General features: G+C 41.4%; 1 protein-coding gene across 3 annotated transcripts in view; it reads right to left on the minus strand.

Annotated features, from left to right (window-relative positions):
- ascc1 (activating signal cointegrator 1 complex subunit 1) overlaps nucleotides 1–23572 on the minus strand; it is an 87778-nt gene that overhangs the window by 35313 nt on the left and 28893 nt on the right. For all 3 annotated transcript variants that reach the window (XM_072282638.1, XM_072282639.1, XM_072282640.1), the window contains exon 6: nucleotides 22038–22174. In XM_072282638.1, the coding sequence (XP_072138739.1) occupies nucleotides 22038–22174 (137 nt within the window). The remainder of the gene's footprint in view (nucleotides 1–22037; nucleotides 22175–23572) is intronic.

Below are 23572 nucleotides of genomic sequence, written 5' to 3' on the forward strand. Positions count from 1 at the left end.
TAACTGAGCAGCTTGAAGAAATTAGTCTAAGTGTAATCATGTTGGTTAAATTTGTAAAGAAATTAACAGCCAAGAAAGAGAGTAGGAATTTCTTGTTTGAGCAGCTATAAAGTTAAGTATGGTGGGGACTGGTGTTGGAGTCCCAGCTACTCACAATCTATATCAATGATTTGTATGAGTGATCACGGGTAATATATCCAAATTTACAGATGGCAGGATGCTGGTTGGTAGCATGAGCTTCAAGATGCTTCATGGAATGAGCTGCCAGAGAAAGTAGTTGAGGCAAGTACAGTAACGATATTCAAAAGTATATGGATAGAAAAGGTCTAGACGGATATGGGCCAAATGCAGGAAAATGGGACTAGCAAAGGTGGGCCAAAGGCCGTTGTCCATGTATGACTATCATTCAGGGGATATAGGCAGGTGAAGTGAATATAATATGAGATCATTCATTTTTGCCACGAAAAATTAGAAAGGAAGAGCAAATTTTACAATGTTGAGATAATGAAAGGTGTTGGGACCCATTTTCTTTGTACATGTATCACTCAACATTAACATGCAGGAACAACTAGAATAAACAGAAAGTATATTTGCTTCTATTATAAGAGAACCTGCATACAAGAATAGAGCCTTGGTGAGAATGCTTCAGTAATATCATGCATAGCTCCTTCACGAAGGTCTCCCTTCGTGAAGGAGAATATGCTTGTATTTGAAGGAGTTCAGTAAAGATTCTTGATGATGATTAGTGGGATGATGTGTTTGTCATATGAGGAGAGATTTAGAAGACTAGGCTTATCTCAGGCTAATAAAAGGTCATCTCATTGAAACGTACAAACTTCCTGAGGAGTTTGACAGATATGGAGGTAACATTTCCACTGGCTGGGTTATCTGCAGTCAGGGAATGCATCTAAAAAACACCTGTATTGTATTGTCAGCCCTAAAATACAGACCATGCATTTTCCAACATTGTATTTCATTTGTCACTTTATTGTCCATTCTCCTAATCTGTCTAAGTCCTTCTGCATCCTACCTGTTTCCTCAACACTACCCTGCCCTCCACCAATCTTCGTATCATCTGCAAACTTGGCAACAAAGCCATCTATTCTATTATCTAAATCATTGATATACACCATAAAAAAGAAGTGGTCCCAATACCGACCCCTGTGGACACAACTAGTCACAGGCAACCAACCAGAAAAGGATCTACAAGGAAGGAGGTACAGAACCCTTGGGTCCTACACTACCAGTTATTACCCCTCAACCATCAGGCTCCTGAACCAAACTTCACTCATCATAACACTGAAATGGTTCCACAACCTATGGACTTACTTTCTAGGATTCTACAACTCATATTCTCAATATTAGTTAGTTAGTTATCTGTCTATATATTTATTGTACTCCTTTTTGTATTTGAATAATTTGCTGTCTTTTGCATATCGGTTGTTTGTCTGCCTTTGTGTGTAGTTTTATTCACCAATTCTATTTGTATCTGCTGTGAATATCCCCAAGAAAATGAATCTCAGGGTTGTATATGGTATATGTACTTTTAGTATAAATTTACTTAGAATTTTGGACTTTGAAAAATTAAACATTTTTAAAAGGGAGCATAGAGCAACAATATTCTAAGTAAAAGTGAACTCAGTGAAGTGACTCTGCAAATCAAGAAGAGTGGTCAATCAATCACTGCTTTAAATGACTGAGGCTGAGTTGAAGCACATAATCTGCTACTGTCCTCCACTTTGTAATTCTTTCAGGAATATCCGGCTTGTTCCAGCTGCACTTCATTCACAACTTCTCTTTCTTTCATTTTTATAAGTAGATTGTTTTCTGAAAGGCACCTACAAAATGGTGGAGGAACTTAGCAAGTCGGACAGCATCTACGGACGGGAGTAAACAGCCCACAGATGTGGTGATCCAGTTTACCACCTTGTAAGACAGGAGGACCACAAGACATAGGAGCAGAATTAGGACATTTGGCCCTTCGAGTCTTCTCCACCATTTCATCATGGCTGATCCAGTTTTCCTCTCAGCCCCAATCTCCTGCCTTCTCCCCAAATCCCTTCATGCCCTGACCAATCAAGAATCTATCAACCTCTGTCTTAAACATACATATAGACTTGGCCTCCACAGCTGCCTGTGGCAACAATTCCACAGATTCACCACTCTTAGGCCAAGGAAATTCCTCCTCATCTCCATTCTATTATGAGCCTGTGTCCTCTCGTCTTAGGCTCTCCCACATAGGAAACATCCTCTCCACATTGACCCTATCATGGTCTTTCACCATTTGACAGATTTCAATGAGGTCACCCCTCATTCTTCTGAATTCCAGTGAATACAGGCCCAGAGCCATCAAACACTCTTCATATGACAATTGTTGTGAACTTCCTATGAACCCTCTCCAGTTTCAGCACATCCTTTCCAAGATAAGGGGCCTAAAACTGCTCACAATACTCCAAGTGAGGCCTCTCACTGTTTTATAAAGTCTCAATATTACATCCTTGCTTTTATATTCTAGTCCTCTTGAAATGAATGCTAACATTGCATTTGCCTACTTCACCACACACTCAACCTGTAACTTAACCTTTAGGGAATTCTGCACAAGGATCCCAAGTGCCTTTGCACTTCAGATGTCTGTATTTTCATTCCATTTAGAATATAGTCAACCCTTTCATTACTTTTACCAAAGTGCATGACCTGCACTTCCCAACACTGTATTCCACCTGCCATTTCTTTGTCCATTCTCATAATCTAAGCCCTTCTATAGATAGACTCTCTACTTCCTCAAAACTACCTGCCCCTCCACTTATCTTCATATTGTCTGAAAACTTTGCAACAAAACAATCAATTCCATCATTCATATCATTGACATATAATGTAAAAAGAATCAGTCCCAACACAGATCCCTGTGGAACACCAGTAGTCACCAGCAACCAACCAGAAAAGGCTCCCTTTATTCCCACTCTTTGCCTCCTGGCAGTCAGCCACAGCTTTATCCATGCCAGAATCTTCCCTGTAATACCTTGGGCTCACAGCTTGTTCAGCAGCCTCATATGTGGCACCATGTTAAAGGCCTTCTGAAAATCCAAGTACCTGTACACAATATCAAATGATTCTCTTTTGTCTATCCTGCCTGTTATTTCTTCAAAGAATTCCAACAGATTAGTCAGGCAAGATTTTCCCTTGAGGGAACAATGCTGATTACGGATTATTTTATCTCGCTGACGATCAACACTGGTGCATCAGGGGTGTGTGCTTAGCCCACTGCTCTACTCTCTCTATACCCATGACTGTGTGGCTAGGCACAGCTCAAATACCATCTATAAATTTGCTGATGATACAACCATTGTTGGTAGAATCACAGATGGTGACAAGAGGGCGTACAGGAGCAAGATATGCCAAAGAGTGGGTGGTGTCTCAGCAACAACCTGGCACTCAACGTCAGTAAGACGAAAGAGCTGATTGTGGACTTCAGGAAGGGTAAGACGAAGGAACACATACCAATCCTCGTAGAGGGATCAGAAGTGGAGAGAGTGAGCAGTTTCAAGTTCCTGGGTGTCAAGATCTCTGAGGATCTAACCTGGTCTCAACATATCGATGCAGTTATAAAGAAGGCAAGACAGCGACTATACTTCATTAGGAGTTTGAAGAGATTTGGTATGTCAACAAATACACTCAAAAACGTCAACAGATATACCATGGAGAGCATTCTGACAGGCTGCATCACTGTCTGGTTTGGGGAGGTGGGGGGCTACTGCACAGGACAGAAAGAAGCTGTAGAGGGTTGTAAATTTAGTCAGCTCCATCTTGGGTACTAGCCTACAAAGTACCCAGGACATCTTCAAGGAGCGGTGTCTCATAAAGCAACATTCATTATTATGGACCCCCAGCACCCAGGGCATGCCCTTTTCTCATTATCACCATCAGGAAGGAGGTACAGAAGCCTGAAGGCACACACTCAGTGATTCAGCAACAGCTTCTTCCCCTCTGCCATCCGATTTCTAAATGGACATTGAACCCTTGAACACTACCTCACTTTTAAAATATATAGCAACACACATCAAAGTTGCTGGTGAACGCAGCAGGCCAGGCAGCATCTGTAGGAAGAGGTGCAGTCGACGTTTCAGGCCGAGACCCTTTGTCAGGACTAACTGAAGGAGGAGTGAGTAAGGGATTAGAAAGTTGGAGGGGGAGGGGGAGACCCAAAATGATAGGAGAAGACAGGAGGGGGAGGGATAGAGCCAAGAGCTGGACAGGTGATAGGCAAAAGGGGATACGAGAGGATCATGGGACAGGAGGTCCGGGAAGAAAGACAAGGGGGGGGCACCCAGAGGATGGGCAAGAGGTATATTCAGAGGGACAGAGGGAGAAAAAGGAGAGTGAGAGAAAGAATGTGTGCATAAAAATAAGTAACAGATGGGGTACGAGGGGGAGGTGGGGCCTTAGCGGAAGTTAGAGAAGTTGATGTTCATGCCATCAGGTTGGAGGCTACCCAGACGGAATATAAGGTTTAAAATATATATCTGTTTTTTGCACGATTTTTAATGTATTCAATATACGTATACTGTAATTGATTTACTTATTTATTTTTTATTATTTTATTTTGTGTTGAACTGCTGTTGCTGCTAAGTTAACAAATTTCATAATACATGCCAGTGATAATAAACCTGATTCCGATGTGCCTCCAAGTACGCCAAAACCATATCCTTAACAATCGACTCTAAATTCTTCCCAACCACTGAGGTCAGACTAACTGGCCTATAATTTCCTTTCTTCTGCCACTCTCCCTTCTTGAAGAGTGGAGTGACATTTGTAATTTTCCAATCTTCTGGAACCATACCAGAATCTAGTGATTCTTGAAAGATCATAACTAATGCCTCCACTATCTCTCCAGCCAACTTCTTTCAGAACACTGGGGTGTGCACCATCTGGTCCAGGTGATTTATCTACCCCAGACCTTTCAGTTTCCCAAGAAACTTCACACATTTTGCAATTTCACACACTTCATGTCCCCTGACACCCGGAACTTCCACCATCCTGCTAGTGTCTTCCACAGTGAACACTGATGCAATATACCTATTCCGTTCAACCCACCATTTCTTGTCCCCCATTACTACCTCTCCAGCAACGTTTTCCACTCTTGCCTCTTTTTTTACACTTTATGTATCCGACAAAACTTTTGGTATCCTCTTTCATATTACTGGCTTGCTTACATTCATGTTCCATCTTTACTTTCACAATGGCTTTTTTGTTGCCTTCTCTTGGTAATTTGAAAGCCTTCAACTTCTCTAACTTTCCACTAATTTTTTGCTCTATTATTAGCTTTGACTTCTCTTGTTAGCCACAGTTATGTCATCTTACCTTCAGAGTACTTCTTCTTCTTTGGGATGTATATATCCTGTGCATTCTGAATTGCTTCCAGAAATTCCAACCATTTCTGCTCTACTGTCATCCCTGCCAGTGTATTTTTCCCCCAGTCAATTCTGGTCATCTCCTTTCTCATGCCTCTGTAATCCCCTTTACTCCACTGTAATACTGATACATTTTGACTTTAGCTTCTCCTCAAATTTCAGAGTGAATTCAATCATATTATGATCACACTTTCCCTAAGGGTTATTTTACCTTGAGCTTTCTAATCAATTCTGGTTCATTATACAACACCCAATCCAGAATAGCTGATCTCCTAGCGGGCTCAACCATGAGCTGCTCTAAAAAGCCATCTCATAGGCATTCCAGAAACGCCTCCTCTTGGAATCCAGCATCAGTCTGATTTTCCCAATCTACCTGCATGTTGAAATCCCTCATGACTAATGATTATCATCTAAATCTTTAATAGAAATGATGGAGTGACATGGTGGTATAGTGGTTAGCACAACACTTTACAGAACCAGCGACCGGGATTCAATTCCTGCCACCACTTCTTCTTTGGGATGCACATATTCTGTGCCTTCTGAATTTGTATGTTCTCCCTATGACCATGTGGGATTCCTCCAGGTGCTCCAGTTCCTTCCCACAGTCCGAAGATGTACCAGTTGGTATGTTAATTGGTCATTGTAAGTTGTCCTGTGATTAGGGTCAGGTTAAATCGGTGGGTTGCTGAGCAGCAGGGTGCGAAGGGCTGGTGGGCCTACTCCACGCTGTATCTCAACAAAAATAAAAATTAAATAAAAAACAATGACTGACCCAGCACCAATCCCTGCAGCACACCACTATCAGTGAGCATGGTTGCCAGAGGAGGTAGTAGAGGTGGGTACAATTGCAACATCTAAGAAGCATTTGTATAGGGACATGGAGAGTTATGGGCCGAACATAGGCAACTGGAACTAGCAGGGAGGATGCTGTTGTTGGCATGGACCAGATGGGCTGAAGGGCCCATTTTCATGCTGTATTAACACACACACAAAGTGCTGGAGGAATTTAGCAAGTCAGGCAGCATCTATGGTGGGGATTAAAATTCACCATCTCTACCTATCATCTTCTAGCTTGTAACTCCTTTCCATCCCGCCCACCTTCTCATTCTGACTTCTTCCTCCTGCCTTTCCAGTCCTGAGGAAGGGTCTCAGCCCAAAACGTCAGCTGTATATTTCCCTTTATTGATGCTACCTGAGCTTCTCCAGCATTTTGATGTGTGTTGTTGAGATTTCCAGCACCTGCAGAATCTTTTGTGTTAATCCATGCTGTAATACTCTTTGACTCTAATGTAAAACATTTCCTAATTCTGAATAGGCATCTGTTAGTCTCGCCATGCTGCAATCTCCCCTCTCCACGCCACCGATGTTGTCCAAGGGAAGGGCACTAGGGCCGATACAGCTTGGCACCAGTGTTGTCGCAGAGCAACGTGTGGTTAAATGCCTTGCTCAAGGACACAACACACTGCCTCAGCTGAGGCTCGAACTAGCGACCTTCAGATCACTAGACCGATGCCTTAACCACTTGGCCACGTGGCCATAGTTCTACTGTCATGTGTACAGTGCATATGAAGAAGACACTGTGAAACTAATATATAAACAAGAAAGTCTGCAGATGCTGGAAATCCAAAACAACACACACAAAACACTGCTGGAGGAACTCAGCAAGTCAGGCAACATCTATGGAAATGAATAATTTGACGATTCAGGTCGAGACTCTTCCTCAGAACTGGAAAGGAAGGGGTAAAACACCAGAATAAAAAGGTGGGGGAGGAGAAGGAGGACAGCTAGAAGGTATTTCTTGTTCAGTGGCTGCCTGTAAACAGACAAATCTCAAGGTTGAATAATTCAGAATTAGAATCAGAATCAGGTTTATTATCAGTGGCATGTGATGTAAAATTTTGTTAACTTAGCAGCAGTTCAATTCCATACATAATCTAGCAGAGAGAGAAAAAAAATAAAACATAATAATAAATAAACAAGTAAATCAATTACATGTACTGAATAGATTTTTTAAAAATGTGCAAAAACAGAAATACTGTGTATTAAAAAAAGTGTACATACCTTGCTAATAAATGTACTTTGAATCCTTTGAAGCCAGTTGGATAGGAAAGACAAAGTGCGGGAGAAGAAGGAATTTGATAGGAGAGGAGAGTGAACCATAGGAGAAAAGGAAGGAGGAGACCCAGAGGGAGGCGATAGGCTTGTGAGAAAAGGTAAGAGGCCAGATTGGGGAATAGAAGAAGGTGGGACGAGAAGGGAAGATTTTTTTTTTAACTGCAAGGATAAATCGGTGTACATGCCATCAGGTTGGAGGCTATCCAGATGGAATATAAGGTGTTACTCCTCCACACTGAGGGTGGCCTCCTTTTGTGCCAAGATGAGGTCATGGACCAACATGTCGGAACAGAAATGGGAATCGGAATTAAGATGTTTGGCCAGTGGGAGGTTCTGCTTTTGGTGGATGGAGCGGAGGTGCTTGATGAAGCGGTCCGCCGATTTACGATGGGTCTCACCAGTGCAGAGAAGGCTGCATCAGGAGCACCGGACACAGTAGACGGTCCCAGCAGATTCGTAGGTGAAGTGTTGCCTCACCTGGAAGGACTGTTTGGGGCCTGGAATGGAGGGGAATGAGCAGGTGTAGCATTTAGGCTGCTTGCAGGGATAAACTAACATAAACAATTTTTCAAAGATACTTGAATGTAAACCAAAGGATCCTTTCTTAACAAGCATCATTTTGAGATGAGTCATGATCTCCTGAGGAACAATGTTCCAATCTTTACACTGGCCTTGGAAAGAAACCATTTAAACATGTTTACTCAAGCAGAAGGCTGAATTCATTGGTACTCATTTATATTCATGTCCTCTGGTGATTCTGAGCTGACTGCTGCTGTATTGTTATTCGTACAATGGAGAGAAACCCAATGACTACGTGACAGAAACAAGAGAAAGAATGTAAAACTAACTAAACATGCTGGTGCTAGAAAGGTTCGTGTGCTGTCAACTAATGTGCTGAATGATCTGAGTTCCCTGGCAACACACAAAAATGCTGGAGGAACCCAGAAGGTCAGGCAGCATCTTTGGAAATGAATGAACAGTCAACGTTTCAGGTCTAAACCCTTCTTCATGATTCGGCCCAAAACGTTGATTGTTTACTCTTTTCCATGGATGCCGCCTGACCTGCTGACTTTCTCCAGCACTTTGTGTGTGTTGCTTTGGATTTCTAGCATCTGCAGACTTTCGCACGTGAATCATCTGAGTTCCCTGTCCTAACAACGACACAACTATACATGGAGTTCCTCCAGTATTTAGTTGTGTGTTGCAGTTCTTTTTGTATCTGTTATCTAATAAATGATGCTGTTCCGAAAGCTCATCAACCTGAAATGTTAACTCTTTCCTTCCTTCCACAACTGCTGGCTAATTTTCAATTTTCCAACATCTGCGACATTTTGCTTTTCGGTTCTGCACAAAGTCTATCACCTTCACTCCACTCGTTCCCCTACCTTTCTCTCCCACGTAACACAATTTTAAAGGTTACAGCAGCTTTAACAGCTGAATGGAAAATGGAGTTTCTAATCTGACCTCCCCACAAACCACACGACTAATTTTATCGCTTCCTCCCTGCTTCAAGCTTCAGGTTTTTTTTACATTGACAATCTCAAGAAAAACTTGCATTTAGTGTAGCCACTGCACAGCAATGTATAAAGCTGAATTATGCAAGGTCAGGAAATCAAAAACTTTCTCAGGCAGAGTTCGAAAGCGGAGGATATGGAAAAGTGCAGTTTCACGAACGGAAACATACTGATGAGGCTAAGAGGCAGTGAGAATGGGAGAAAAATTAAAGTGAAGCCTGTCCTGATGAAGGATCTTGGTGCAAAATGTCAACTGTTTCTCCCCCTCCATAGATGCTACCTGACCTGCTGAGTTGCTCCAGCATTTTGTGTGTGTGTGCTACTAAGCGAGGTTAAAAAATTAGGATTGGAGAACAGAACTGGGTTTACTATCTCAGTCATATTTAATAAAATTTGTTGTTTTGTGGCAGCAGGACAGTGCAATACATAACAATCACGATAAAGATAGATAACAGATAGATAGATAGAGCAAAGTAAGAATAGTTAGGTTGTGCTCATGGACTATTCAGAAATCTGATAGTAGAGGGAGAGAAGTTAATCTTAAAATGTTGAATATCAGAATCAGAATCAGGTTTATTATCACTGGCATGTGTCGTGAAATTTGTCAACTTAGCAGCAACAGTTCAATGCAATACATAATATAGAAGAAAAAAACACAAAATAAAATAATAATAATAAATAAATCAATTACAGTTTATGTATATTGAATTGATTAAAAATTGTGCAAAAACAGAAATACTATATATTTAAAAAAGTGAGGTGGTGTCCAAGGGTTCAATGTCCATTTAGGAATCGGATGGCAGAGGGGAAGAAGCTGTCCCTAAATCACTAACACGAGGAAATCTGCAGATGCTGGTCCCATGATCCTCTCATATCCCTTTTGCCAATCAACTTTCCAGCTCTTAGCTCCATCCCTCCCCCTCCTGTCTTCTCCTATCATTTCAGATCTCCCCCTCCCCCTCCCACTTTCAAATCTCTTACTATCTCTTCTTTCAGTTAGTCCTGATGAAGGGTCTTGGCCCGAAACGTCGACTGTACCTCCTCCTATAGATGCTGCCTCGCCTGCTGCGTTCACCTGAATCGCTAAGTGTGAGTCTTCAGGCTTCTGTACCTCCTACCTGATGGTAACAGTGAGAAAAGGGCATGCCCTGGGTGCTGGAGGTCCTTAATAATGGACGCTGCCTTTCTGAGACACTGCTCCTTGAAGATGTCCTGGTTACTTTGTAGGCTAGTACCCAAGATGGAGCTGACTAGATTTACAACCCTCCGTAGCTTCCTTCAGTCCTGTGCAGTAGCACCACCCCACCACCCACCAAAAACAGACAGTGATGCAGCCTGTCAGAATGTTCTCCACGGTACATCTATTGAAGTTTTTTAGTGTATTTGTTGAGATATCAAATCTCTTCAAACTCCTAATGAAGTATAGTCACTGTCTTGCCTTCTTTATAACTGCATTGATATGTTGGGACCAGGTTAGATCCTCAGATATCTTGACACCCAGGAACTTGAAACTGCTCACTCTCTCCTCTTCTGATCCCTCTATGAGGATTGGTATGTGTTTCTTCGTCTTACCCTTCCCGAAGTCCACAATCAGCTCCGTCGTCCTACTGATGTTGAGTGCCAGGTTGTTGCTGTGACACCATTCCATTAGTTGGCATATCTCACTCCTGCATGCCCTCTTGTCACCACCTGAGAATCTACCAACAATGGTTGTATCATCAGCAAATTTACAGATGGCATCTGAGCTATGCCAGGCCACACAGTCATAGGTATATCGAGAGTAGAGCAGTGGGCTAAGTACACACCCCTGAGGTGCGCCAGTGTTGATCGTCAGTGAGTCTTCAGACTCTTGTCCTCCCTGATGATAGAAATGAGAAGAGATCAAAGGGTTTTGGCCCAAAATGTCGACTGTACTTTTTTTCCATAGATACTGCCTGGCCTGCTGAGTTCCTCCAGCATTTCGTGTGTCTTGCTCGAATTTCCAGTGTCTGCAGATTTTCTCTTGCTAGAGATCAAAGATGCTTGGCTTCAAGCAGGGCAACAAAAATATGGAAGGAGTTGAAATAAAGGAGTGAGAATGATAAAAAAAAAATCAATGCCAATATAAGTTAGCAAGCACAGAACTGAGGGGACACAGTTGTGAAACATACCACTTTTTTCTGTCTTCCTGCACCTTGCTACAAAACGCTGTGGTTAAAATTAAGAATGTCAGTCTTATCTCGCAATCTGGCAAGAAGCAGAGTACTGATATAAGATAGGCTCAAACTTTTAGTGTATGAATCCAAATTAAAAAGAGACCAAACACATCAATAATATCAGTTTTTATATTACATTAAGTAAGAAAAATGCTTGTTTATCTGCTATGTCTGAGTATTACTATGAAGTCACACAGTAAGAAAATCTATCAGATTTATTAAAAGGATAGGCCCATTAATGATCTTTGTAGTTTATGACAGTTTAATGTCTTTCCTCCACAACTGAAAATCCAGCAGATTATATTCAAAATAAACACATAACAAGAGAAATCGGACATCTTGCCATTTTAGTTTGCAAGATTACTTCAGAATGGAATGCTGGACAGAGTGATAGGTTTTTGTATGGAGTGTATAATACTTTTAAATGGCCATTGCCAGTTCTTGTTTTATTAGTTCCTTAACTCCTCTCCAAGTGAAATCCATTCTCAGTGTATCATCATTTGCTCTTGAACTATCGATTTGCTTCTAAACAGTTCCATTGCTATCCAGATTGGCTTTTTACCTCCACAAACCTAAACTCACATTTATTTTTGCCTGTGAGCTTTAATTCAGCTATGGACAACCAAGGCTTCAATTATGACAGATGAACATCTGGATCCTCACCAAGCATCTCTTTTAAACAGCTGTCATAATAGTTTGCGTAAACCAGGGGTTCCCAACGTTTCTTATGCCATGCAGCCTTACCGTTAATGGAGGTGTCCCAGGTTGGGAACCCCTGGACTAAACAAATGTAAAATAAAAGCAAGTTTCCTTAAAATAGAGTCCTTAAGATGGAAAAGTTCCTATTACAAATTGAAAATGTGTACCATGGGCACCACGATGGCATAGCGGCCAGCATGCCATTATTACAGCTCAGGGCACTGGCGTTCTGACTTCAACCCTGATGTCCACTGAAAGGAATTTGTATGCCTTCCCCATGGAAGACATGGCTTTCCTCTGGGTGTTCCCAGTCTGGTTAGTAGGTTAATTGGCCGTTGTAAATTGTCCAGTGATTAGGCTAGGGTTAAATTAGGGGTTACAGGGTGGTGTGGGTCAAACGGCCGGAAGGGCCTATTCCACTCTGTACCTCTAAATAAATAAATACAATACATAAAATAATAAAGGAACACCAAGGCAAAATAGTAGGTATGAGCCTGTTTTAAAAGGAGGTGGAGAAACCTGAGGCTTCAGGGCCAGTATTCCCACAGACTGTGATTTAAACGAGGAGTGCTTTACACTAGAGGCTAGAGTCAGGGGAAGACAATGTTTGAAAGGGGCCAAAACAGGTCAAAAGGAGAAGTGAAATCATGAAGGTAATCAAACATAAGCATTTTAAAATTGAGTGCCAAAGGAAACCTGAGGTTTGTAGCTGCACAGATTAAAAGCAAGTTGCAAAGGTGAAATAATAAAACTGAAACATCAATTGTTAATACGCAGCACACCTACCATCATGTATAAAGAGGAAAGATGGAAGAGATTCGGCTGGTGCTGGAAAACGAGAGTAAAACACACAAAATGATGGAGGAACTCAGCTTCTATGGAGATGAATAAAGAGTCGACATTTCAAGCCGAGACTCTTCAGGTGAGTTCCTCCAGCACTTCGTGTGTGTCCTGTAAGAGGAAAAACAGATGAATCTTTCCTCCCCACAAATGCTGTTGAATCACCATTTTCACTGTTTATCACTTTTATCTCCAATTTACTAAAACAGTTAAATGCACAACAACGTACACTTTACATTGTAAAGTACCTACTTCCTTATGTTACATAAATATCACGTTTTCTGTTACCTCAAAAGCAGAAATCTTTAAAGCTGCTCAGGATAGAGGATTAATACAAGCAGGCAGCCTGGGATTCCTGAAAGCATGGCTGTAAACCTTATCACGCGTGTGATGAGCTAGCACCTCATTATACTAAAATGCACAAATCTTTTCTGTTGAATAATCAGTTTTTCATTCTAAAACAAAGCCTCAATTTGTTTCTGGTTTAAATCAGCCCTGGAGCAGTGCTTCCAACTATCAACGGGAATTGGGCAACAAGGTCAATCTGTGGTTGGCAGTGCTGCTGCTGAAACATCATGTTGTGCCACAGAGTGCCTTGGCACATTTCTCTGAGAGTTCAGAAACACACGTAATCCATGGCTGCTCCTTTAAAACCGCACTTGTTTACAGATTTTGCTTTAGCAAAGATTTGTGGCAAAGAAAAGCCTTGTTTATTTTTTGTGGACTGGTTAATTTACTTGACAAAGCCTTGTTAACTGGTGAAGAGACAAATTAAACTCAGTTCCATCACAACTCATTGCTAGCTGGGTTCACCTTTTTGTTTTGGACTGCTAAATTCCTATGGAAATAAAGCTGTGACTCTCTCAACTTCACTTTAAAAGCACAACGGCCTTGCATTTCAAAGCAGCATCGCATTGAAAATGATTAGAATCATTCATTACAGGAAATTCTTCAACTCACTGTGCCTGCGCTTGCTCTGTACAACTATCATCCAAATGAGTCCCACTCTCCTGCTCTTTCAGAATCAGAATCAGGTTTATTATCACCAGCATGTGATGTGAAATTTGTTAACTTAACAGCAGCAGTTCAATACAATACATAATACAGAAGAGAAAAAAATATGTAAATCAATTACAGTGTACATATATCGAACAGATTTAAAATGTGCAAAAACAGAAATACTGTATTTTTTTTAATAAAGTGAGGTAGTGTCCAAGGGTTCAATGTCCATTTAGGAATTGGATGGCAGAGAGGAAGAAGCTGTTCCTCAATTGCTAAGTGTATCTTCAGGCTTCTGTACCTTCTACCTGGATGGTGACAGTGAGAAAAGGGCACGCCCTGGGTGCTGGAGGTCTTTAAGAATGGACGCTGCCTTTCAAAGGCACCGCTCCCTGAAGACGTCCTGGGTGCTTTGTAGGCTAGTGCCTAAGATGGAGCTGACTAGATTTACAACCCTCTGCAGCTTCTTTTAGTCCTGTGCAGTAGCTCCCCTCCGCCCCCCTCCATACCAGGCAGTGATGCAGCCTGTCAGAATGCTCTCCATGGTACATCTACAGAAGCTTTGAGTGTATTTGTCGACATGCCAAATCTGTTTAAGCTCCTAATGAAGTATAGCCATTGTCTTGGCTTCTTTATAACTACATCGACATGTTGGGACCAGGTTAGATCCTCAGAGATCTTGACACCCAGGAACTTGGAAATGCTCACTCTCTCCACTTCTGATCCCTCTATGAGAATTGGTATGCATTCCTTCGTCTCACCCTTCTTGAAGTCCACAATCAGCTCTTTCATCTTACTGACATTGAGTGCCAGGTTGTTGCTGTGGCACCACTCCACTAGTTGGCATATCTCACTCCTGTACACCCTCTCATCACCACCTGAGATTCTACCAACAATAGTTGTATCACCAGCAAATTTATAGATGGTATTTGAGCTATGCCTAGTCACACAGTCATGTGTATATAGAGAGTAGAGCAGTGGGCTAAGCACACACCCGAGGTGCGCCAGTGTTGATCGTCAGCGTGGAGGAGATGCTATCACCAATCCGCAGAGATTATGGTCTTCTGGTTAGGAATCTGATGATCCAAATGCAGAGGGAGTTACAGAGGCCCAGGTTCTGCAACTTCTCAATCAGGACCTTTCCACTAGTCTTCTAAGTTTTTTTTTGATTTTAAATATGAAGAGCTGCTCCCTATTAAATGTAATGAGTTCCAAACTTCATTAACATTTCCTATTGCTCCTCTCCTAAATATGGCATCAGGAAATTCAGTTTCTGCCTATTACTGCATATAATAAAAACTAAATAAAAATGGTAATGTAGTGATTAGTGCGGCACCATCAATCACTGATTGACTTTCTGTAAGGAGTTTATATGCTCTTCCCATGGCTGCGTGGGTATCCTCCATGTGCTCTTGTTTCCTCCCACATTCCAAAAACATACAGTATGGGTTAGGGTTAATATGTTTGGGCACACTGTGTTGGCACCAGAGGCGAGGTGACAGTCATGGGATGCCCCCAGCACATTCTTGGACAGTGCTGGTCCCTGACGTAAACAATGCATTTCACTGCATGTTTTGATGTACATGTGATGAATAAAACTAATCTATAAAAATGAATGCATAAAGACTGATATTATAGAACAGGTCTCTCATCCCTTTAGTCAGACCTGTCTCTATTTGCTTCTCAACATACTTTGTTTAAATGGCCATCTTCAGCCTGCTGATCCATCCAAGACTTCTTACACACCCACTTCCACCCAGAACCCTCAAACCCCCACCCCTAGTTCCCCTGTTTTTTTCCCCTTCCTCACCTGGTCTACCTTTCACCCACATATTCAACCTACCAGGCAGAATCTCAGATGGCAATAAGGAAGCGTACATGACTAGACAGATCGGCTGGTTGAGTGGTGTTGCAACAACGAAAGCATCAGCAAGATCAAGGAATTGAATGTGGACTTCAGGAAGGGGAATTTGGGAGAACACACACCAAGTCTTATTGAGGAGTCAGCGGTGGAAAAGGTCAGCAACTTCAAGTTTATAGGTGCTAACGTTTCAGAGGATCTGTGCTAGATCCCACACACTGATGCAATCATGAAGGAGGAATGCCAGTGGCTGTGATTTGTTAGGAATTTGAGGAGACTTGGTATATCACTATAGACACACAGATTTCTCTAGATGTATGGTAGAGAGCATTTTGACTGGTTGCATCACAGCCTGGAATGGAGGCTCCAATGGATAAGATCGTAAGAGGCTGTATGTGGTGTAGAGTTAGGCAGCTCCACCATGGGCACAAGCCTCCCCACCATCGAGGACATCTTGTGAGAAGTGATACCTCAAAAAGGCCGCATCCATCACTAAAGCCTTTTGCTATCTAGGACATGTCCTCTTCAGGTTGCTACCAGGGGGGAGGAGGTAAAGGAGCCAAAAGACTAACACTCAATGATTCGGACACAATTTCTTACCCTCCACCACCAAATTTATAAATGGTTCATGAACCCAGGAACCCAAACTAATTTTTGCATTATTTATTTATTTTGTAATATATAATTTTTAAGTTTTTACACTGTACTACTGTCATAAAACAACATATATCACATCATATAATTCAGTGATAATAAACCTGAACTCCCCCAACTCCTCTCCTTTTGTGTGGTATTCCTCCTTCACACTGACTGTAATCTGCAGCCCTTTGTTGAGACAACTATCATCTCCCAACCTCTGTTGCTAAGTCCATCCTTCCTGCTCACACCAGGCTCTGCCTGCTCTTCAACCTCTCCTCACATGGATCCACCTATTGCTTGCTGGCTCCTGTCTCACCCCTCTACTCCCCACCTCTTCATAGTGGCTATCACCTCTTTACACTGCTCCTGATGAAGGGACTCAGCTTCAAACATGAACAATCCCTTTGCCTCCACAGTTGAAGTGTGGATCCGCTCCTTAGTTAAGTTGGCATTAAATAGCTATTCTATCTCTCTGAGAACATGGAGAAGCCCATGATAGAGAAAAGGATATGAAGAAGGGGTTAAATACAGAAGCATCACATGGAGTTTAAACTCTGGTGGAGATCTTTTGGACTAAATGACCGGATTGCATACCAAAAATATTTTACATACAAATTCACTCAAATCTATTAAGAAAAATACTGAGGGAATTGTTAAAAACTATCCATGGAACATAAACTATTGCAAGTCATTGCAAAGGCATGTTTGGTCTTTTTACAACAAATAAAATTTAGCAATTTCCAAATCTGTTTAATTTTAACTGCATTCCTTCTTGTATGTAGTTCGATAACTACAGTTACCCATTAGAAAAGATAGATTTACCAAACATCAAATTCTAGAATATAACAATTTAGAACAAAATGGATTAATACAACCATGTAGATGATAGGAAAATCACAATCTCGGGAGTATAATTGTACAGTTGGTAAATAACTGAATAAATAAGGTAGAACCGCAAATCCAAATGTCTCACAAAAACATCTAAGAAATTTTAATGCAGTCAATTAAATATATAAAGCAGGAGCAAAACGCCACGTGTACGAAGAATGGCAATAAAATACATTAAAAACCCATCTGATTCACCAATCTACTACAGGATAAGAAATCCACAATCCTGACCCAGCACAGCCTGCTTATGACCAGCTTTCAACAATGTGACTGACTCATAACAGCCTGGTACTTACAACCAACTAGGGACTAGCAATACCGGTTGCCTTGCCAGCCACACTTAAAAAGAACGCTGTTGATCTGGTTGACAGCTAGTTTCTGACACATGCAGTGGCCAACCAGCTCTTTAATGCTCTAGCCACTCATTAAAAGGAGGTTACAAAACCTACTCCACCATACAACTATATCTATAGACCTGCAGGTCACAACTTCTCAAGGAGATATCCAGCCAGTTTTTAGATGGTGATTATTTCTATCTGATTATTTCTTTCAGGCAGTGAGTTCCAGGTTCCCACAGGTAGCTTTTGGCCCCCATATCTCACTTCTAATTTTTCTACTAATTACCTTAAATCTAAACCCCCTGGTTTTCAATCCCCCTCAGCTCCTCATTTGAAAGAAATAGCTCCTTGCTATTTATTCTGCCTAGATTTCTTATAATTTTACAAACACTTCAATTAAATTTCCCCTCAGGCTCCTCTGTTCCAAAGAAAGCAACTTTATCTTTCCTCATAGCTAAAATTTTCCAGTCCCATCACTGTTTCATACATCTCCTGGATATACCAAATGCACTAGCTTCTCATAATTGTGTTTTTCTCTGACTCAGTTACTGTCGTCTTACTTCTGCTGCTATGCATTAATAATACATTTGGCCATAGCAATAGCTCAATTTTCCTTTGTTTTGCCAGTATCATCTTTATGAAATTAGAACCAGAACCCGGTGGATGTGTCAGCATTTGTGAGAGTCCCCAGAGCACATCACCAATTACATGAGATTCCTCTCAGTTTTTAATCTTTGCAAGAGGCCATCAAATGTTTTGTTTTCCCCAATATGTGCTGGAGTCGTTAAATCTGTTGAGTTTTGGGATTGTAATTTGAATTGTGCCATTAGCTTCAAGCAGCTCCCTGCACTGAAATGTTTGAAAATTGTTAGCATATAAATACGAATTAAAATAGTACAGATCCTCAGCCCTAATTTTGTTAATTTATTGCAGCTCACCACCAATATTATCAGTGGATTTAACAATTTGGAATTTGCATTGGAGGCAGAGAATTCCTTCTTTGCTACTTTGCTTAGTAGCAACCCAGACAGAATGCAATTGTTCTACTGCGGATCTAAACTGGTCCAATCCAGATTGAAGAGAAAGGACGCCACACGTAGTAATCCACAGAGCATTTTCAAGTGTTTAATGACACCTAGTGGTGGGTACATCTAACCTCTTATTGCATGGCAGACAGGCAGTCCATAGATTTTTGTGTCAATGATGGAGAGACCTTTCTGACCCAAAGTTTATGCCGGTTCGCACAGCAATCCCATTCCCCACTAATTTTCCCTTTAACCTATCCTTCCTACAATCCCATTAACTCTCCCTAGATTTTACTTCTCAACTACACACAGGGTAATTTACAGTAGCTGATACAGTAGAATGATAAAGTTGTAGAGCACTACAGCATGGAAACAGTCCCTTCAGTTGATCTACTCTGTCAAACTGGTCTTCCTCCTAGTGCCATCTACCAGAACCTGGACCATATCCTTCCATACTTCTCTCATCCATGTAACTATCCAAACATCTCTTTAAACATTACAACTGAACCTGGATCCACCGCATCTGTTACCAGCTCGTTCCACACTCCTCTGAGTGAAGAAGCCCCCCCCTAAAATTTCTCTTAAATATTTCACCTAAACCTATGACCTCTGGTTCTAGTCTCACCCAACTTGAGGGGAAAAAGCCTGCATGCATTTACCCTATCTATACCCCTCATAATTTTGTATACAATGGATTCGCAGTTAATTGGGACACATCGGGACTAGTGCTCTCCCTATAACCCAAGTCCTCAACTCCCAGCAAGCTCCTTGGAAATTTTCTCTGCACTTTTTCAAGTTTTTGAAATCTTTCCTGTACGTAGGTAACTGGAAATCTACACAATATTCCAAAGTTGGCCTCACCAGCATCTTATACAACTTTAGCATAACATCACAACTGCTGTACTCAGTGCTATGATTTATGAAGGCCAATGTGCCAAAAGCTCTCTTTATGACCATATTATCCTGTGATCCCACTTTCAAGGACTTATGGATCTTTGTTCTACTGCACTCCTCAGTGCCCTACCATTCACTGTGTGAGTCTTACCCTGATGTGTCCTCCTAAAGAGCAATAATTCACGTGTCTGTATTAATTTCCATCTGCCATTTTTCACTGATTTTCTCAGCAGATCAAGATCATGCTACAGTAACTAATAATCCAAACATATGGGAAGAAATTGGAGCATCTGTATGGAAACACAACCTCTACACAGAGAGCACCCAGGCTGCTGGAGTTGTTAGGAAGCAACTCTACCAGCTGTGCCATTATGCCACCCTGATTATATATACCGGGAGCAAATGACACAAATTACCTGCCAATTGATATTTACCCTCCATTTGTCCAATGAACTGCTTGCTGGTGGCCCCTCTTTACCTGACACTGGAACTTTGAGGCAGTAGCACGACTAGTTACACTGCTATGTCATGTTAATGTCAGGCAATGGAGCTGTGACTCCACATGAACATTTATGAAATAAACCTTCTGCATATAGCCACGGTAGGAGATCTGAACAGATGAGCAATATTAAAGCCTGAGCTTCTAGCTACCGACATTCAGAATTACAGCCAGCTTCTGCACGTTGAGTTCCTTTTCTTGGCTTGAAAATTGGTACAGGCAGCGGGAAGAATACAAATACAATAAGACAACCTACAGAGAGGAGGTAGACGAGCTCGAGGCCTGGTACAAGGAAAATAATATCTTCCTCAATTGTCAACAAGATAATGGAGATGGTTAATGTCTTCAGGAGAACTTGGACCACTCACACTCCTCTGTACATTGGCGGCACAGCAGTGGAAACTGTGAGCAGTTTCAAACTCCTGGGAACACACATCTCATGGTCCCATAACATATTTTATTCTGCACAATCAGGAAAGCTCACCCACACCTCTACTTTCTGAGAAGGCTGAAGAGAGCTGGACTAGGCACATCCACACTTTTTCCTTCTACAGATGTGCAGTAGAGAACATCCTAACAAGCTACATATAGCATTGTATGGTATGGAAATTGAACTGTAGCAGACAGGAAGGCTCTAAAATGGGTAATCAAAACTGCCAATTGACATTTACCCTCTATTATACAATCAACTGCTTGTTGATGGCAGTTCTTTACCTGATACCAGAGTTTTGAGGCAGCCTACTAACACCAGCCTACCCTCCATCAAGGACGTATATACAGAAAGGTGCCAGAATAGGGGCGGTAACATCATGAAGGATTATAACCACCCTGCTCATGAATTGCTTGTCCCACTTCCATCAGGGAGGAGGCTACGCAGCATCTACGCCAGGACCACCAGATTCAAAAACAGTTACTTTCCCCAAGCAGTATGGCTGATGAATTCTTCCAGCAACTAACTCACCTCTCCACACCACCACCCCCCAGCACCACTACTTTATAATTTCCTCTCAGCCACCTTATGTACAGACACTCCTGTGTTTAGCTTCATTTTATGGACATACTGTACAATCTATGTTAATAAGCTATCTTATATATTTATATGTATTGTGTTTCTTTATTGCTGTGTTCTTTATCTTTTTGTGTTTTTTCTTGTGCAACAATCGTTTTGTTGTTCTACACACTTCTGTACTGGAAATGACATTAAACAATCTTGAACCTGAATTTGAATAAACGAAACACTAAAAGCAATGACCATAAAGTATGCAAATGAGGCACTAAATTATGTTTTTACAAAGGGAAGGTAGGGAAGATACATTAAAACTGTACCATACCCTAGTTGTTCAAGTGGTGAAAATGTATAATTTGCTACCACAGAGAACGGTTGAGATTTAAGATGCAATTCAAGATTGTTTAATGTCATTTCTAGTACCTAAGTGTAATGGAGAACCATTATTCTAGATCCAAGGCAGCACAAAAAGCATAATAAAATAAAGAACACAATAATTTAAAAAAAACACAACAAATATAAATACATAAGATAGCTTATACACATATTCATTGTATGACCATAAAATGACACTTGGCACAGGAGTGTCTGTACATAAGGTGACTGATGGGAAATAATAAAAGTAGTGGTGGTGGGGGTGTGAAGTGGTGGGTTAGTGGGCGGAGGTGTTGATCAGCCATACTGCTTGGGGAAAGTAACTGTTTTTGAGTTTGGTGGTGCTGGCGTGGATGCCTCGTAGCCTCCTCCCTGATGGGAGAGGGACAAACAGTCCACGAGCAAGGTGGGTGGGATTTTCCATGATGTTACTGGCCCTTTTCCAGCACCTTTCTGCATATGTGTCCTTGTTGGCGGGTCGGCTGGTGCCAGTGATGCACTGGGCAGTTTTGATTTCCTGCCAAAACTGCTCAACCCTTCAGGGAATGAGGCACAGAAGCATTTGAGGGGTAACTGCCATGCTTGAAAGAAGGCTCTGCTGACAGTTAGATGTTGTGGAACATAGACACTGGGATGGGTTAACTGTGACATATCATCTGTTTCTGCACCATCTATCTTACATAATACTAGTTCAGGCCCGAGCAGTAAAGGAACACTGTAAAATGCCTTAGATTTTACTCACTCAATAAAGTCCTCTTTGCATTTCTGCAGCAGCTCAGATGCTTTTGTAATTTCTTGCTCATTAAGTAGGATGAGTGTTCCGATTGTCAGGTGTAGCTTTGCTGGGTTCTGGAAGATACTGTCATCAATCCCACGGTCCTGGAAGGGATAAATCGGTGAATTTTTGCATTGTCCTGTTCCCCTGAGAAAAGCTACAAACACGAAGGAGGCACTGAAGCCCATCTCATGGAAAATAGCCGCCATCTAGAAATAGTTACAAATCAGCAAGCTGATCAGGGTTCAGGATGATGTTATGCGATGAGGGTCAGTATGATCTGTACTTACCTGACATACTTTGGTACGTCAACAAAGACTAACAAATTTCCACAGATGTATCATGGAGGGCATTCTGACTGTTACTCCATACTGGTATGGAGGCACTATTACAGAGGATTGTATGAGGCTTCAGAGGGTTGTAGACTCAGACAGCTCCATCATGGGGACAAGCATCTCCACCATCAAAAGACAACTTCAGAAAAGTGGTGCCTCAAGAAGGTGGCATCTATCATTAAGGGCCCTCACCATCCTGAACATGCCTTCTTCTCATTACTACCATCAGGGAGGAAGAACAAGACCCTGAAGCTCCACACTTTATATTTTATGAACAGCTTCTTTTCTTCCGCCATCAGATTTCTGAACGGTTCATGAATTCATGAACCCTATCTTGCTATTCACTTTTGCACTATTTACGTATTTATTTATTTATTTAAATTATTGTAATATATAATTCGTTACGGCCGCACTGTACCTTTGTTTAAAACAACAAATTTCATGACTTATTTCAGTGACAATAAACCCGATTCTGAAACGTGTCCTGTTTCCTACATTACAATGGTTAGTTCCTATGCTTTATAAGCACTTCATTATCAACAAAACATTAGGTTCTTTCTGCTGTGAAAGGTGTTACATAAATTCAAGTGCAAGATAAATTATGAATTATAGCTTCATTCAGTTATGATTTTTATATGCCTACTAGGATCCGGAATAGGTAGTTTAGTTAATCAGCTTTATGGTGCTGCAGTGCTTTATTGACAGAGTAATTATAAAGTAAGTATAAAGTAATGGAAGGTAATCATGCGAGGTGGTGTTAAAAATTTTTGTATGGTTCTAGATGCTCCGTTCTGCAGTTGTGTGTGAAAGCTTCCAACCTGAAGTATGGATGGTGATGCTTTCTGTGCCACAATAAGCACAGCAGCAACAAGCAGAACAAACTGAAACATTTCTGCATTAAGGGGGTAATTACACTGCACGTGTGATTATCTCATCCTTGACCTTGTGACAATATGCCTGGACCAAGGTTACCTTACAGCTTTGCATGAGGAAGAAGCCGGAGGTCCATGTGTCAGTCCTCATTAATGGAACAGAGGTGGTGAGGGTCAGTAACTTTAAATACTTTTTTATTATTATATAAAAGGATCTCAGACCAGCACATAAGCACCATCACAAAGAAGGCACAACAGCATCTCTACTTACACAGAAGTTTGGATAGATTTGGCA

Source organism: Mobula birostris, chromosome 18 (genome assembly GCF_030028105.1).
Source record: "Mobula birostris isolate sMobBir1 chromosome 18, sMobBir1.hap1, whole genome shotgun sequence".
Taxonomy (NCBI): Eukaryota; Metazoa; Chordata; class Chondrichthyes; order Myliobatiformes; family Myliobatidae; genus Mobula; species Mobula birostris.